Source organism: Salvelinus sp. IW2-2015, linkage group LG22 (genome assembly GCF_002910315.2).
Source record: "Salvelinus sp. IW2-2015 linkage group LG22, ASM291031v2, whole genome shotgun sequence".
NCBI classification, from domain to species: domain Eukaryota; kingdom Metazoa; phylum Chordata; class Actinopteri; order Salmoniformes; family Salmonidae; genus Salvelinus; species Salvelinus sp. IW2-2015.
Window position 1 is genome coordinate 27,504,991 of NC_036862.1, and position 18,982 is coordinate 27,523,972.

General features: G+C 42.6%; 1 protein-coding gene across 2 annotated transcripts; it reads right to left on the reverse strand.

The window, feature by feature from the left end:
- Positions 1–234: 234 nt before the first annotated feature.
- LOC111949845 (dapper homolog 3-like) lies at positions 235–17,089 on the reverse strand. 2 transcript variants are annotated; one of them, XM_023967176.2, is made up of 5 exons: positions 16,855–17,088; positions 16,529–16,718; positions 10,894–11,026; positions 2,401–2,514; positions 235–2,222 (listed from the first exon to the last, which is right to left on the reverse strand). In XM_023967176.2, exons 2-5 carry the CDS (start codon positions 16,607–16,609, stop codon positions 751–753), a joined length of 1,800 nt encoding a protein of 599 aa, XP_023822944.1. In that variant the 5' UTR covers positions 16,610–16,718; positions 16,855–17,088; the 3' UTR covers positions 235–750. The 2 variants fall into 2 exon arrangements, with proteins under 2 accessions (XP_023822944.1, XP_023822943.1); XM_023967175.2 differs by having other exon boundaries at positions 16,529–17,089.
- Positions 17,090–18,982: the final 1,893 nt, after the last annotated feature.

Genomic DNA, 18,982 nt, shown 5'->3' on the forward strand with positions numbered 1-18,982 from the left:
GATACACCACAGGGGGGCGACAGTGATGTACACTTTCTGTTATACAACTAGCACACTGAAAGCAGTTTAGGCTAACACAGGCAGCTCAATCCTGATCTTTTTGTCACTAATTGGTCTTTGATCAATCAGATCAGCTCTGAATAAGAACTAATGTGAAAATAACTGTATTTATGTGTGAGAAATATCCAGTAGGCATTCTGGAGTCCACTATTCTAGGTTGAATACTAGAAAGTGTCAAATGAATCACATGGCCTAAAAGACCACAACATCTTTATTTACAAACTACATTCATACAAACAAGGCCACAGGCAGGTATTTACAGAAATGGGTGTGCTGACCCCTCACTACAGTCACCTACAGGGCCAGTGCTACAGACATGGGCTTCAGGTCCAGGCTGCAAGGTGGTGCAGCTGAGAGAAGAGAGGTAGTGGTTCACTTTCAGGTGTCCATATGTGACATGGCAGTGTCACCATCAGAGGATGACTTTCATTAAACAAATGAATGGTTAATGCAGAGTTAATGCACAGTCTGATGGTGAAATGTGGTTTAGCTAGATGATATCATGATACTGATCTTAGGCCAGTTACAGACATCTGAGTTTTTCCTGAAGGTAAAATAGCTTTTGATTTTATGACAATGCTGCACGGACCAGCATAGGTAGACAGAGGGTGTGAACTGTAGGTGATGTAGGTTGAACCATCAGACTGTGCAGGATATGGGCAGTAGAAACAATCGGTGATAGACATATTTTCAGACTGTTGTCATGACTTTGAGAGAGCCGGCGCGGAATCGCAGAATCTTCTTCTTTAGGGCATGAGAGGCTATGATTTTAACAAAGGCCTTGGGCTGCGAGGAGACCTTTGAGGAGGCCTGAGGGGAGGAGGAAGAGGAGGGGGCCAGACGAGYGGGCAGCTGCTGGGGCCACACCAGCCCCCCCTCATCGGAGTCACTAGAGAGGGAGCTGGAGGCAGGGGAGTACACCTCACTCATGCTGAACTCTGACTCCCCAGGGGCAGCCTGCACATGGCCCTCCTCTCCCCGACACAGAGGTGCTCTCTCCGGGTACTCTGAGAGGCGAGGCTGGGCATGGACCTGAGAGTGGTGGTTGGGGTTTGCATGAGAGCAGGCCTGGGTGTAGCGGGCCCTACGAGGTGGGCATCTGTGGGCCTGCTCACCCTGGGTCTCCCCTTCCTCCTGGCTGAGCTCCAGGGTGGAGCACCAGCGTTGCCCCCCAGCGGTGTTGCTGTGCTGGGGGCCTGTGTGTGGACCCTGGCACCTCTGGTGCTGGGGGCGCTCGGCTGTGCTGTACCTGTGCTTAGGGAAAGCCCTCTCCCCCATCAAACTGTTCTCAGACTGGGAGCGGCAGGTCCTGTGGTCAGGCTTCTTGGAGCTCTGTCCCTCCTCACGACTCTTCTTCCCCGTGGCCCTGGTCTTTGAGCTGCTTTGGTCTGGGAACACAAATGTTTGGCTGGGCTTGGAGGGCTCTGGAGGATAATGTGAGGGGGAGTGTTCTGGAGGATAGTGTGAGGATAGTACAGGGGCGTGGCATGCCTGCCCAGGAATGTACTGTGCTCTGACAAGGTGTTTATGTGAAGCTGGGGAGTGGGGCAGTGGGTAGTGCTGGGGGGAATCAGACTCACTACTTAAACAAGGGTCCTTAGCTCCACAAGGGGGGTCCAGGGAGGATGGATGCCCCCCGGCCAGGGAGTGAGGTCTGGAGTGAGGGTAGGGTAAAGACAGATAACAGTCCTCCTCCATGGATGGGCCCCCCCCCCCCCACACCTCCCTGTCTAGAGGGTCACACCCCCAGGCCTGGCACTCACGGTCAGGGTAGAGGTCCTGTGGGTCAGGGATGCAGTGCTCAGGGGTGTGAAGAGGGGGTTTCCTTTGCAGGCTGCTCTGCCTGTTAATGCTGGATGAGGAGGAGATGGAGGGGTCAGGCCCCAGACTGGTACGAGGCATGCAGGGCCGGGGTGAGAACGCGTAGCGATGGATGAGACCCAGGATGTAGCCTTCTACCCTCAGAGCCTGCTGGAAATCCTCCTCAGTGGCCTGGTCCTCCCAACCCTGGGCAGAGTGTGGGTCCCACTGCCAGGGCTCCTCAGCCGTCACCTCCTCAGCGATGCCCTCCAGGGGTGGGTAGGGGGCAGAGAAGGATTGGGGCACAGTGGCACGAGGGGCTGGCTCCATCAGACTCTCACTTGTCAGTTGGAGGGCATCTTCTGTAGATGGAGAGCACAGAGAGAAGTTGTGTTTGTTTTACTACTGATACCAGTACCTAATGCAACTATAATAACAATGTAATAAAGTAAAGACAGCCCATGGTGTTGTTGCTATGATACCATGAACCCTATTGGGGTTGAAAGAGAGCTGTTGATAGTGAGAGTGAGCTGAACTCACTCAGAGACTTGGGCCTCTCAGTGCTGCTGTAGCCCCAGCCAGAGGGGGGCTCTGGGGACTCAGAGGGACAGGAATGCCCCTTTGGAGACTGGCCCCCACTCGACTCATAGAACCCTGGGAAACACAGATGATGTCACTCATTAGACCTCGGCTCTTTCAGGCTTTCTCAAACCATATGTTGACAAACTAATTTCTAACGTCTCGGCTCTTAAACAAATCACAGAACCAATAACAGCAGAAAGTAGGGCACAAAAACAACATTTGTTCGAACTAATGAAATGTTAAAGTCATTATACATGTACTTCAAAGAAATATAGGGCCACAATTAATGTAAAAAGAGTATACAGAAAATATACAGAACATGGGTCAAACACACACAAAAAATGGTGTTACTACATTAAGAAAAATACAAGTACCCCATGCCCCTCTGATGTGGTTCAGGGGTTAAAGTTCTGAGGTCAGAAATTGACAGGTGGTAGCATAAGAAGTTGAAAAATAAAAGGAGAGCTGCACACTCTAGGAGCTCGGATGCAATCATTTAATAACCTAATAACCAACGTTTCGACAGACAAGCTGTCTTCATCAGGGTATTATCATGACACAAGGCAAGACCCAGATGCAGACACAGGAGGCAGATGGTTGGAGTCTTACAATATTTATTAATCCAATAGGGGAAGGCAAGAGAATGGTTGTGGACAGGCAAAAGGGTCAAAACCAGTTCAGAGTCCAAAAGGGCAGGCAGAATCAGGGTCAGGGCAGGCAGGATGATCAGGCAGGCGGGAAAGTAGTCCAGAGTCAGGCAGGGGCCAACCCGGGAGGACTATCAAAAAGAGAATAGCAAAAGGAGTACGGGAAAACACGCTGGTTGACTTGACTAACATACAAGACGAACTGGCACAGAGAGACAGGAAACACAGGGATAAATACACCGGGGATAATAAGCGACACCTGGAGGGGGTGGAGACAATCACAGGAACAGGTGAAACAGATCAGGGCGTGACAGGTATAATGACAAACACTGCGGGTCACCAAATTATTTTTCAATCTTCAACATAAAAATGCTACCAACATTTTTCTATTGATACATGTTACAAATGATGGAGTCACGCATGATTCACCGAATGATAATTTTGAAAGAGGAAGTAAAGTACTTTAAGAATATGTTTTCTTTTCAGTCTCCTCAATTTCCACTAACCGAAGCTAATTGTATGGATTTTTTCCCTCTTAATAATGTAAAATTAACATCTGTACAGAAAGACTCATGTGAAGGCCAAATTACAGAGGAGGAACTTCTTGATGTGAAAACTCCAGGGCTGGATGGCATACCAGTGGAAGTATACCAAACTTTTTTTGATATACTCAGAGGACCATTATAAGCATGTTTTAACCACTCCTATATAAACGGTAGATTATCAGACACACAAGAAGGTCTGATTTCATTATTACTGAAACAGGATCCAAGTGGTATATATATAGATCCAGTCCATTAAAAAAATTGGAGGCCTCTTACACTTCAGTGTTTTCATAGCTGATTTTGAAAAGGCTTTTGATAAAGTACGACTGGAGTTTATATATAAATGCCTGGAATATTTCAATTTTGGCAGAATCTCTTATAAAATGGGTTAAAGTTATGTATAGTAACCCTAGGTGTAAAATAGTAAATAATGGCTACATCTTAGAAAGTTTTAAACTGTCAAGAGGAGTAAAATAAGGTTGTCCACTATTGGCATATCTATGTCCACTATCGGCATATCGAAATGTTAGCTGTTAAAATTAGATCCAACAATAATATTAAGGGATTAGAAATCCGTGGCTTAAAAACAAAGGTGRCATTSTACGCTGATGATTCATGTTTTCTTTTAAAACCATAATTAGAATCCCTCCACAGCCTCATAGAGGATCTAGATACTTTTGCTAACCTCTCTGGATTAAAACCAAATTATGATAAGTGTACTATATTAGGTATTGGATCACTAAAAAATGCACATTTTACATTACCGTGTATTTTCCCAATAAAATGGTCTGACGGAGATGTGGACCTACTCAGTATACAAATCCTGAAAGAAAAAATGTATCTCACTCCAATACATTTTTATAGAAAGTTAGCAAAAATAGATTAGATCTTGCTACCATGGAAAGGAAAATACCTGTCTATTTGTGGAAAAAGCAACCTGATTAACTCTTTAGTCATACCACATATTTGCTTATGGTTTTGCCTACACCTAGTGACCTGCTTTTTAAATTATATGAACAAAAAATATTCAATTTTATTTGGAATGGCAAGCCAGACAAAATTAAAAGAGCCTATTTATATAACGAATATGAATTCGGAGGACAGCCATTATTAAATATTAAAGCATTAGACCTCTCACTAAAGGCATCAGTCATCCAAAAGTTATACTRAAATCCCGAAATGGTTCTCTAGTAAACAATTAAGAATGTCTCACCCCATGTTCAAGAATGATATTTTTCCCTTTATTCAGCTAACAACTGCTCACTTTCGGTTATTTGAAAACTAAATKATCTCCAAAATATAGTTATTTTTTAAACAAGCCTTAGAAAGTTGGTTGCAATTTCAGTTTAATCCTCTTGAAAAGACAGAACAAATAATACAACAAATATTGTGGTTAAAACCTCTCTAGGGTATGTGGGACATTAGCGTCCCACCTGGCCAACATCCGGTGAAATTGCAGAGCGCCAAATTCAAAATACAGAAATACACATAATAAGCATTCATAAAATATACAAGTGTTATACATCGGCTTAAAGATTAACTTCTTGTTAATCCAGCCGCTGTGTCAGATTTCAAAAAGGCTTTACGGCGAAAGCATACCATGCGATTATCTGAGGACAGCACCCGTGTAAAAAAGTATACAAACATTTACCAGCCAAGTAGAGGAGTCACTAAAGTCAGAAATAGAGATAAAATTGATCACTTACCTTTGATGATCTTCATATGGTTGCACTCACAACACTCCCAGTTACACAGTAAATGTTTGTTTTATGTTTTCTTTTATGTATCAAAAACTCAGTTTTGTTGGCGCGTTTTGTTCAGTAATCCAATGGCTCCAAGGCGGTCACAACAGGCAGACGAATACATACTAAAATTACCGGTAAAGTTCGTCGACACATGTCAAACGATGTGTATAATTAATCTTCAGGTTGTTTATTGTCTTTATAATCAATAATATTTAAACCGGACAATACCGTTTTCAATAGAAAGGAAAAATAACAAACGGCGCGCAAATCAGGTCTGCATACTTCCTCTGTCCTCTGACCAAAATGGCTTTTTACTCGTCATTTTTCAAAATAAAAGCCTGAAACCATGTCTAAAGACTGTTGCCATCTAGTGGAAGCCATAYGAACTGCAATCGGATTCCTAACCCATTGGATTCTCTATAGGCATTGAGTTGAAAAACAGCCACATGAGAATAATTCCACTTCTTGGATGGATTTGTCTCAGGTTTTCGCCTGCCATATCAGTTCCGTTATACTCACATACATTATTGTAACAGTTTTGGAAACTTTAGAGTGTTTTCTATCCAAATCTACCAATTATATGCATATCCTAACTTCTGGGCCTGAGTAACAGGCTGTTTACTTTGGGCACGCTTTTCATCTGGAGGTGAAAATACTGCCCCCTACCCAAGAGAGGTTAAACTCAAATATACTAATTAATTTWAAAAAACGTATTTTTCGATAATAAAAAAAAAATATATAATTTTTGTAAATTATATCATAAATAGGACTGGTGAAGTTATGTCACACATGCAGTTAACACAGACATATGGAAATGCTCTAGCCAAAATTACAACCAACTAATTGCAGCATTAACATAAAAATGGAAGAGGCAAGAAGAAGGGGGAAAAAGTAAGGAACTTGTCTGTCGGCCTTACATTAAAGACCATAAATGGTTAAAGAAAATTGTTATAAATAAAAACATATACCAATTTCATTTAAGGACCAAAAAAGTGATAGCTCTGCCATATAAATCGCACATGGTTTATGAATTGACACGCAAAACAACGCCGGATTCAAAACTACGAATTTCTCAATTTAAATTATTATACAAAATTCTTGCAACCAATAGAATGTTATATATATGGGGGATACAATCTTCCCAGCTCTGCAGATTTTGCTGCGAGGAGGCAGAGTCATTAGATTTATTTAGATCAATTTATTTTCGTACTGTCCATATGTAGCTCGTTTTTGGTCACAGATCCAGGAATGGCTGAAGAATTGCAACATTTACCTAGAACTAATGCTGCAGATAGCAATATTGGGTGATGTGAAAAGTTCTAGTCAATCTATCAATAATATAATTATTATTTTAGCAAAAATGTTTATCTTTAATCTACAATATCTTAAAGCTATGAGAATAGTAAGGTTCAGTATTTTTGTGAAGCATCACAGCACAGTTGAAAAATATATGCCAAATAGAAATCCAAAATGGATGGTGTTAAGAGATAGATGGGAGGGGTTGAATGGAGCTGAGGGGTGGGACTAATAACAACAAGATAACCAATGTAAAACATACGGGGTCTGTAAAATGTACAGTGGGGCAAAAAAGTATTTAGTCAGCCACCAATTGTGCAAGTTCTCCCACTTAAAAAGATGAGAGAGGCCTGTAATTTCCATCATAGGTACACTTCAACTATGACAAACAAAATGAGAAAAAAAATCCAGAAAATCACATTGTAGGATTTTTTATGAATTTATTTGCAAATTATGGTGGAAAATAAGTATTTGGTCAATAACAAAAGTTTATTCAATACTTTGTTATATACCCTTTGTTGGCAATGACAGAGGTCAAATGTTTTCTGTAAGTCTTCACAAGGTTTTCACACACTGTTGCTGGTATTTTGGCCCATTCCTCCATGCAGATCTCCCCTAGAGCAGTGAGTTTTGGGGCTGTTGCTGGGCAACACGGACTTTCAACTCCCTCCAAAGATTTTCTATGGGGTTGAGATCTGGAGAATGGCTAGGCCACTCCAGGACCTTGAAATGCTTCTTACGAAGCCACTCCTTCGTTGCCCGGGCGGTGTGTTTGGATCATTGTCATGCTGAAAGACCCAGCCACGTTTCATCTTCAATGCCCTTACTGATGGTAGGCTTTGTTACTTTGGTCCCAGCTCTCTGCAGGTCATTCACTACGTCCCCCCGTGTGGTTCTGGGATTTTTGCTCACCGTTCTTGTGATCATTTTGACCCCACGGGGTGAGATCTTGCGTGGAGCCCCAGATCGAGGGAGATTATCAGTGGTCTTGTATGTCTTCAATTTCCTAATAATTGATTTCTTCAAACCAAGCTGCTTACCTATTGCAGATTCAGTCTTCCCAGCCTGGTGCAGGTCTACAATTTTGTTTCTGGTGTCCTTTGACAGCTCTTTGGTCTTGGCCATAGTGGGGTTTGGAGTGTGACTGTTTGAGGTTGTGGACAGGTGTCTTTTATACTGATAACAAGTTCAAACAGGTGCCATTAATACAGGTAACGAGTGGAGGACAGAGGAGCCTACAGGACAGAGGAGCCTACAAGTTACAGGTCTATGAGAGCCAGAAATCTTGCTTGTTTGTAGGTGACCAAATACTTATTTTCCACCATAATTTGCAAATAAATTCATTAAAAATCCTACAATGTGATTTTCTGGATTTTGTTTCTCATTTTGTCTGTCATGGTTGAAGTGTACCTATGATGAAAATTACAGGCCTCTCTCATCTTTTTAAGTGGGAGAACTTGCACAATTGGTGGCTGACTAAATACTTTTTTGCCCCACTGTATATAAGTTCAGAAATTTTGTGAAACAGCACAGTTACAAATAGAAATCAAACTGGATGGACATCAGAAATAYAGGAAGGACTAAAAACAAACAGAATATAACTATTGTAAAATAGATTGTGTCTGTAAAATGTGTATAATATGTATAAACTGAAGGTAGAAGCCTAAGTGTTATTGTTTATTAGTTTACTCCAATTGGGGAGAGGTGGTAGGGTTTGCAGGGAATAATAAAGGTATATTTAAAAGAAAAAGTGTGTATATGTATGTATGTATATATATGAATGTTTATGTATATATATATACACAAGTATGCATGTTTATGGATATATATATTTACCCAAAACATATATGGAGGATTGGAAATGATGCAGACAATTAAATTGATGGAAGCAACAATCTATATGCAATATTAAAGCTGATCCACCCCTTAAAAWWWTTWATAATAATAATAATTAAAAAAAGATTACAAAAAAACACCAAAAAAACACTGTGGGTCACTACTTTAAATACTGTCAAAGGATACACAGGTGTCTGTGTCACAATTCCAATAGTGGTGATGAAGGAGTCAAAGGCAGCGAGCGGGGTAGTGAGTAGCAAGTGGATTTAATATTCCAAAAAGATATATAACGAGACGGCAACGCCACACATCCAAGGGCGCGTCAAGTACAGTCCAAAACAAACAGGACAAAATCCACAGGAACAGAGACCACAAGAAAAATACGACACACCAAACAGAAAAACAAGCCCGCACAAAAGTCGGCGGGCCAACTGGGTTTAAATAGCCCACAATAAACCTAAACACAAAASAGGTGCAACAAATCAGACAAAACTAAATGAAACAGAAAAGGGGATCGGTGGCAGCTAGTAGGCCGGAGACGACGACCGCCGAGCGCCGCCCGAACGGGAAGAGGCACCATCTTCGGCGGGATTCGTAACAGTCTGAAATCATGGCCGGGTATGGCTTGATATCATTGGTTAATTTACAGATATAAATAGAACACATAAAAACATGAATGGATAGCATACAATCATAGATACAGTTTGGCTACATATGCCTACAAACATTTACAATGAATAGCAAAATCACAATAATCACAAAAATGGCTTCAGATCAAAGTCAACTTTGAGACCGAAGGGAGCAAATGMGTTTAAATTAAAGATACAGGCACAAGATACAGACAGCCTCTCGTTTTAACAATAAATTGTCAAGGTCACCCCCTCACCTAGGGAGGGTGACGAGTTCGATGCCGATATAACGTAGGAACAAAATAGAGTTGTTTGCTTCCAAAAAGTGGGCTGCTACAGGGTACAGTACGTCGAGTTCTTGCACCTAATGGTGCTACGATGCGCTTCGTTTTACCCACATAATTTTTACCACAAGGACAAGTTAGAAGATAAATAACTACCTTAGTGGAGCACGTGATAACACCTTTGATTGGGATCTGTTTCCCTGTTTGGGGGTGTTTGAAGGATCTACATTTGTAAGTGCCATTACATTGAGCACAGCCATTACAGTTGTATTTTCCATCCGATAGAGGCGCAAATAGACATTGTGGAGGGGTATTTTGGGGTGGTAAATCAGACTTTACCAATTCATCTCTGAGATTTCTGCCCCGCGAGAATACTATCAAGGGAGGGTRCAAAAACACATTACCCATACTGTCATCGGATCTTAGAATGTGTCAATGTTTGTGAACGATTCCCTTAATTTGTTCAGAGCATTTTGAATAGTGGGTAGTAAGAACGCAATAATGCTTCTTTTGTGAGACTGTCCTTGAAAGAGATCATGTCTCGATTTGTTTTGGATTTTCTCAACGACAGTATTAATCTGACCAATTTTGTACCCCCTTTCATTTAATTTTCTTTGCGTCTCAGCCATATTTGATTTGACAGAATTGGCTATAGGGAAAACTGTTTTCAAGGGAAACTGGTGAAAGCTAAATGCCCTCAACAAACTGTATCTATGATTGTATGCTATCCATTCATGTTTTTTATATGTTGTATTTCTATATGTAAATTAACCAATGATATCAAACCACACCTGGCCATGATTACACACACCTGTTTGGATCCTTTGAAACTATATAAACTAGTGACCCACTGTGTTTGTCATTATAAACTGGGTGGTTTGAACACTGAATGTTGATTGGCTGACAGCCGTGGTATATCAGACCATATACCACAGGTATGACAAAACATTTATTTTTACTGCTCTAATTACGTTGGTAACCAGTGTATAATAGCAATAAGGCACCTCAGGAGTTTGTGATATATGGCCAATATACCAAATCAAATCAAATTGTATTGGTCACATGCACATGGTTAGCAGATGTTAATGCGAGTGTAGCGAAATGCTTGTGCTTCTAGTTCCGACAGTGCAGTAATATCTAACAAGTAATCTAACAATTCCCCAACAACTACCTAATACACACAAATCTAAAGGGGTGCATGAGAATATGTACATATAAATATATGGATGAGCGGCTAAGGACTGTGCCTAAGAACAGCCCTTAGCCTTGGTATATTGGCCATATACCACACCTCATCGGGCCTTATTGCTTAATTATACCCTGATGAAGACAGCTRGTCTGTCGAAACATTGGTTATTAGGTTATGAAATTATTGCATCTGAGATCCTAGAGTGTGCGGCTCTCCTTTTCTTTTTCAAGTATTCTACTCTGCTAGCCAGCATTTTGCCTCCAGGTCGCATGAGGAGTACCTGAGCTGGGCCGACTGTCCATCGTGTCACCTTGGGTCCCCTCATAGGTGACATCYTCTGTGTCCACTCTCAGCTCACAAACCTGCTGTTCCAGTGCCAGCATTAGCCCCCAGGGGGAGCTCTGGAGCGCCCTCTGAAACAGACCAACACGCAGGCATGATAACACATACACTAGACATACATAGCTTTAAGTCAATGTGAATTATGACCAAGTGTAGTAATTTTTCATCCATTTACCTGGATGACCAAAACACACTATTAACCTTAAACAAATAACCGTATACAGAATGTTTTATTCCCACCTTTGGATAGTGGAGATAGTATAGGCCTATACACATCAGTGTGCATGGCTGCATGGGCTGCATGCATGCTACTATAGCCCAATCCCAGTTACGTAAGATACCTGAGGATGCAGCCAGCTGGAACATGAATAATTCACTGTAGTGGGAACTGTGTTGAGATGTTATTTTTGTGGATGCACATGCAGCAGGACACACACATCTCATACACCAGGGGGTTGTTTAATCAGCCAGGCAATTTCAGGTAATCTGAGTACTCACAGTCAACACACACTAGCTATGCATGGCCTCCCCAGCACGCACACGCACACGCACACACACACACACTTCAATTTGCCTGTTATGACTTTTGCTACATTAAATTATGTCATTAACAGATGTCAGCAAAATAATGTGACACTCTACATTACAGAGTCTTGGGGATGGAGAGGCTGTTAGACAACTGACAGGAGACGCTTTATGTAGAGTGTGTGTGTGTCTGAGTGTGTCTGTGTAGTGTGTCTGCTGTACACTGCTGTACACTGCTGGGATGCAAATTATTTATTGAAAGTGACCAAGGTTTCAGCAGTGTGGCAGGGAGGGGAAATTCTTCCTTGAATTAAATGAGCATACAGTATGTGGAGCGTGCAGTGACAGATGAATGAAAAATACAGTTTGTCATTTTGGCATTACCAGGAGCCAACCTTCACATGAGCCAAACCAGCATCATACCAATGAAAGCTAACATAATGAGCTAGAGAGTATAAAAACACTCCACATACTGTAGATCTCAACTTTCCTATTCATATCGATGATATGGTCACTCGGCAGCGCTGGAATAATTGCTGGGATTCTGGGTGCTTTGTCTCAGACAGATCAAATCAAATCAAATCAAATTTTATTAGTCACATACACATGGTTAGCAGATGTTAATGCGAGTGTAGCGAAATGCTTGTGCTTCTAGTTCCGACAATGCAGTAATAACAACAAGTAATCTAACCTAACAATTCCACAACTACTACCTTATACACACAAGTGTAAAGGGATAAAGAATATGTACATAAAGATATATGAATGAGTGATGGTACAGAAACGGCTTAGGCAAGATGCAGTAGATGGTATAGAGTACGGTATATACATATGAGATGAGTACTGTAGGGTATGTAAACATAAAGTGGCATAGTTAAAGTGGCTAGTGGTACATGTATTACATAAAGATGCAAGATGCAGTAGATGATATAGAGTTACAGTATATACATATACATATGAGATGGTAATGTAGGGTATGTAAACATTATATTAAGTGGCATTGTTTAAAGTGGCTAGTGGTACTATTTTTACATAATTTCCATCAATTCCCATTTTTAAAGTGGCTGGAGTTGAGTCAGTATGTTGGCACGCGGCGCTAAATGTTAGTGGTGGCTGTTTAACAGTTCTGATGCCTTGAGATAGAAGCTGTTTTTCAGTCTCTCCGGTCCCTGCTTTGATGCACCTGTTACTGACCTCGCCTTCTGGATGATAGCAGGGTGAACAGCAGTGGCTTGGGTGGTTGTTGTCCTTTGATGATTCTTTATGCCTTCCTGTGGACATCGGGTGTGTAGGTGTCCTGGAGGGCAGGTTAGTTGCCCCGTGATGCGTTTCTGCAGACCTCACTATCCCTCTGGAGACCTTACGGTTTGTGGGCGGAGCAGTTGCCGTACCAGGCGGTGATACAGCCCGACAGGATGCTCATCGATTGTGCATCTGTAGAAGTTTGTGAGTGCTTTTGGTGACAAGCCGAATTTCTTCAGCCTCCTGAGGTTGTACTACCAGGGCTGGTAAAACCCTGGATCATTGTTATACTTGCTTATCGGAAGCACTGATTAGAATAGATCAGTGTGATAGCAGCGCATTGCGTTTATGAACAGCCAAAAGACCCAAGCAGGCTGTCCGCATAAGCATCATTATGCAATAAACCTATGAGAGATGTGTTTCTGCACACTTAAACTAATATCAAAGACAAAGCCATTGTATTTATGGTGGTTCCTAATAGGAGAGTGAAGAGATCTCTAGGTTTGATAGCTACCTTGGAGTCCCGAACAACAATAAATATTACAGGAAGGAAGGAAAGAGAGAGAGGAAAAGAGAGAGGAAAACGTGTTATTGGCAAATCAATTTATCTGTGACACACTGCACAAAATGGATCATTAGCTAGGTGCCTCTGGGCAAGCTTAGCCTCACACGGAGTATAGAAACTAGCCTCACACGGATATAGAACTAGCCTCACACGGATATAGAACTAGCCTCACACGGATATAGAACTAGCCTCACACGGTTATAGAACTAGCCTCACACGGATATAGAACTAGCCTCACACGGTTATAGAACTAGCCTCACACGGATATAGAACTAGCAGACACTGTGAAAGGCTGGCTTATTAAAACGTAATGACACAGAATACGAACAAAGCTTTGAGGACACCCAAAGAAACATACAGTCAACATACTGCTGACTTCCAGAGTGTGTAGCTCTGGAGGGATCTCAAGAGGGCTCCCTTTCATGCGATACCTTTGATTCTGCTGCATTATTAATTGACGCCTCCTGGCTCCCAGATCTCATACCGCACACTGGCTGGCATCATTACTATTTGACTGCCTCCTGTGCTCTCTCCGTTTGAGAGGGGGATGGGAAGGGGAGCAGCCAGGCAGCTTCGTGGCAGTGAGCCGGGGAGCCATGGAATCAGGAACATAGCCCCTCTATAATTAAAGCAATGTTGTGACTGGCACCAAAGGGAGAGGACTGTGGGAGGCCGGAAACTACTGCTATACAATACCACCCTGGCCCCCACTACTCCACCGCTTGACTAAGCCACCGTTCACACACAGACACACATACGCACACATGCATGCATGCACACACACCATGTTTACATAACAGGCGTGAATGGGGCATGCAGACTGCACACTCTGGCCTCAGTGGCCTTTCTCCTCAGCAGGAACAACTGGCTCTGAATGGACTCTATCCAGCTTGACTTCCCAATCAGTCAGTCAGTGCTCAGGTGACACAGCTGCTAAGAGCCTCCAGCTCAGGGGGAAGCTAGGCTAATGAAGAAGGGGGATGTTATGGGACAAAGCCCCAGACCCAGGCAGCTCTCACCCACCCAGACATCAGTCACTCACCACTGAGAGGGGTAGTCTCACTAATGATGTGGCCCTCTATGGAAGACACATGTGCACAAAACGTCTTAGACATGCCAAAATCACCACAAACTGAGGCCAAGCACATACATCAATAGAGACACAGATGCACACACACACACACACACACACACACACACACACACACACACACACACACACACACACACACACACACACACACACACACACACACACACACACACACACACACACACACACACACACACACACACACACACACACACACACACACGCACACGCACATGCCCATACAGTAAATATGATCACACACAAAGGCTAGCTAATGATTGAGATCTTCAAACACACACAGCAGGGTGTCTCAGAGTGGGGTCAATGTCTTGTGCTTTACCAGCTGCTGTCTGGCATAGCATGGCTGTCAGCACCTTCACACTGGGTCATTATAAACAGGACAGGAGGCCCTGGGGCCAGAGCCACTGCCAAGGGAACTGTTCCCCCCTCCCAGGAGAGGGCTGCATGGGTCAGTTGCTTCTGTGTGAACCTGTCTTAAAGCCTCCACACAACATTGACTCTCTACATGCAATATGAGATTGGGTCCAGTGGTGAACATGGAGAAGTGATGTTTGGGTTGGGTAGATGGGCTGAATAGAGGTGGTTCAATTAGACCTTGATGTCAGATCATTCTCCAACCAATACTCCCCAAGGAATTTTCTGTGTAATTACTTGCACGCTTGGATAGACAATGTAGTTAATATCCATCGATCCAAATGACAGATCCCTCTAATGGACCGACCAGAATGACTTGATGAAATGCGCACTGCACATTGTGAGAAAATATGCGGCATTTAGGGGTAGTCAGTCACTCCACGCACAGTCTAAGAAATAGTCTTTACCATCCCATTCGAAGCAGAGACAGTTTGCTCTACGTTGATATCTCATTGGTGATCTGTTTCAGTTGTGTTTTTAAAGTGGCGGCATGATTCCCCTGTCTGCGCACAGAGGCCCTTGGGTTCATTAGTATTCTGCTCCATATGCGCCCATTGTTTGGGCCGCGGCGGAGGAGAGGCACGCGGGGGGAGGCTGGAGGAGAGGAAGGTGGCTGATTTAATTTCTTTCACCCTCTTTTATAGGAGCTTTCTATTGAAGACAGTGGGACGTGTGCGAGTCGAGGGTGTAGTGTAGTCTGAAGGCTACTTAGCCTGCGTGTATTTTAGAGGATAGAGGGAGAAAGTTGGGCATAAGGAGAAAATTGTGACATCCCATTCATTCCAAAGAAAATATGTATTATTTAAAGAGATGTTTTAGTTTTTACAGAAGCCCATTGTCTCTATAATAGGTGCTATGCGTGTGTAATAGTTGCCGTCATGGATAGCTAGAGATATTTTTTATTATTATTTGGGATGACATCGGTTGGATGGCCGGATTCTCTATTCGCGTGGTGATAGCCTACTCAGTTGAATGGTGGGACACGGATCACGCCCATCTCTGGCAGCATAATCATAGGCTAGTTCCCATAAGGGCGTCGAAAATCTCCGCATGCGAAAGAAACGTGCCTCATAACTTATATCTACATTATATATGATGCAATGCTATTAATATCACATGAAAGACATAGGCCTGTCAACATTGATTTAATAGAAATGTAACTGTTCATATAGCCCATCATCTCCCATTATAGACGAATTTGAAAAGAAAAGTCAACGAATTAATTGGTATAAACACTTGCTAAGTAAAATACAACATACATGTAGGGCCATGCAGGGAACAATGGGTAATTAAACGGTGGACCGCTCCACCCCCCATTTCGCCCGAAGGATGGGAACGATTAGATCCTTTCAGATGGGGATACCATTAATCAAGTTAAGTAACTTGCAGATACGTGTCGTCGCTGAACAATAGGCGCACACCACCAATGCATTGTCCACTAACGGTAAATAAAAGTCGTATTTTATATAGGCTATGTAATACGCTACATAGCCTATATAAAATACGATTTATTTTTATTTTTTTACCGTTAGTGGACAATGCATTGGTGGTGTGCGCCTATTGTGGGGGTTAATCGCCGTGGCGACCGTCCACCCTGGGCAAATAACCATTCTGCGCACTGCAACGATGTTTCCACGAAGTATATTTTCGTACCTATTTGCCACAAAAAAAAGCAACAATGTCCAAACTACCTCCATCTCTCTAACTTCTTACCAGCTGACGTCTCAATGTCAAGTTTTCTTGCCCCCAGCTGCTGAAACCCGATAGCTCGTTCCTTGTGGAATTTTCGAGCATGGGCTCCCCCAGAGCCAGAGCACGGAGGACCAGGCACTCCTGCCTCTGCTTGCTGAGCTCCAGCTCACCGAGTCCGGCCAGACTGGCCTCCAGGCGCTCCTTATTGCGACTGCGCTCCGCAGTCATTGGGAAATTAAAGACATGATACATGGTTCCAAAACCTCTTCCAATGGTTTGATAGAAAAACCGGAATTAATTTCAATATTTATTTTACAAAAAGGTTATTACTCCACTCCGTATCTTACATGTTTTTTAAACCCGGTGTTGCATCCAATTTTGTTCTTCATCGCACATGTGGATATCCATTCTGCTTTCTTTGAATTCGGCTATAGTGATGGTTGCCTATTTGCAGCAAGGTGCCTGTGTCTGTGGGATAAACATTTTCTATTTCGCAGCTGCCAGACGTAGACTGGTGTGCTCCGCCCTTCTTCACACCCTATTGGCTCTTATGATGATGATTAAAACCGGGACGGCATCCACCTCTTGCAATCCGGTCTCAACTGTCATGGGATGAAAAATGCCGTGTGTCTTGATGGGTTGGCTATAGCCCATTCCCTATGTATTTTCTCACTACTTTTAAGCACTACACATCTACCCCAGCCATGCACACTCGAATATTGTGGGTTGAGGCTGGCTGGTTATCTGGTTATCCTGTCGATGGCATGCTTTACTGGGACATATTGAAATAAATATGACGATAAATAACAAGGTCAAGAGATATGGAGAGGCCATTAACACTTATCATCAACGGTTTCTTTGGGCATATCCCAGAAAGCAAAATGAAGTAAAACATATATTTCACAATTATTTTCTAGAAGTTGACATCAACGGTGCATTTTAGGTGCTGAATGAAAGATGAAAAGACATTGAAAAGACATATTTTCCAGATGTTGAAAATACAAAATTACTTTGACGTTTTTTTTGGTCATTTATTCTATGGCGAAATTTAAATTACACATACATTCTCAATAAAGTAAGCGTTATATCACAATATATTTTTTCAAGCCTTTTAATATTGGAAAGAGGAGCCAACTGAAAATTGTAACAGAATATTTATTTTTGCTCCCACCTGTCAGATCCAATTACAAATCTGAACCCATTATAAACATCTATGCTTTGGCCAAATATAGCCCAGTCGGGGATTTTCCAAAAGCTTCAAAATCTGGCAGCAATGACGTCCAAACCTAAAGAATAAACCAACAGACCACTTCAACTGGAATAACATTATCAATAATGGTTACCAAATTCTTATTTTATTGCTATGACTGTCACCCTAAATGTTGTTGTTTATCTACCTTAGTTGAATGCACTGATTGCAAGTCACTCTGGATAAGAGCATCTACTGAATGACCAAAATGCAAATGTGAAAACCAAGCAATTGCAAAGCATACTGAGTATTATTCTAAGGAGCTCAGCCCCCAAACAAGTACCACTTTTGGTCGTTGCAGACCACATCCAAAACGGAACGAATCATGCGTGAGATCCGAGCAGCATTAGTTGCAGCATTAACTGTTGCAACAAAGTTGGAAGCACAGAATCATCTAGAATGTCACTGTATGCTGTAGCGTTCAGATTTCACTTCATCAGAACTAAGGAGCCAAAACCATGAAAAACAGTCTCAGACCTTTATTCCTCCTCCACAAAACTTTACAGTTGGCACTATGCATTGGGACAGGTAGCGTTCTCTTGGCATCCGACAAACCCAGATTCATCACTCCAGAGAACGCATTTCCAGTTCCCCAGAGTCCAATGGCGGCAAGTTTTACACCACTCCAGCCGACGCTTGGCATTGCTAATGGTGCTCTTGTTTGCGGCTGCTCGGGCCATGGAAACCCATTTCATGAAGCTCCCGAAACAGTTATTCTGCTGAAGTTGCTTCCCAAAGGCAGTTTGGAACTCGGTAGTGAGTGTTGCAACCGAGGACAGACGTTTTTACACGCTACGCGCTTCAGCACTCTGTGGTCCCATTCTGTGAGCTTGTGTGGCTTACCACTTCGGGGCCGAGCCATGGTTGCTCCTAGATGTTTACACTTCACAATAACAGCACATACAGTTGACCGGGGCAGCTCTAGCAGGGCAGAAATTTGACAAACTGACTTGTTGGGAAGGTGGCATCCTGACAGTGCCACATTGAAAGTCATTGATCTCTTCAGTAAGGCCATTCTACTGAAAATGTTTGTCTATGGAGATTGCATGGCGGTGTGCTCGATTTTATACACCCGTCAGCAACGGGTGTGGTTTAAATAGCCAAATACACTAATTTGAAGGGGTGTCCACATACTTTAATATACATAGTGTAGGTTGTTATCAACCAAGACAGTAAGAACCCCTGAAGCTAGCTAGCTTATTCATCAAGATAGATTCCTAAACTAC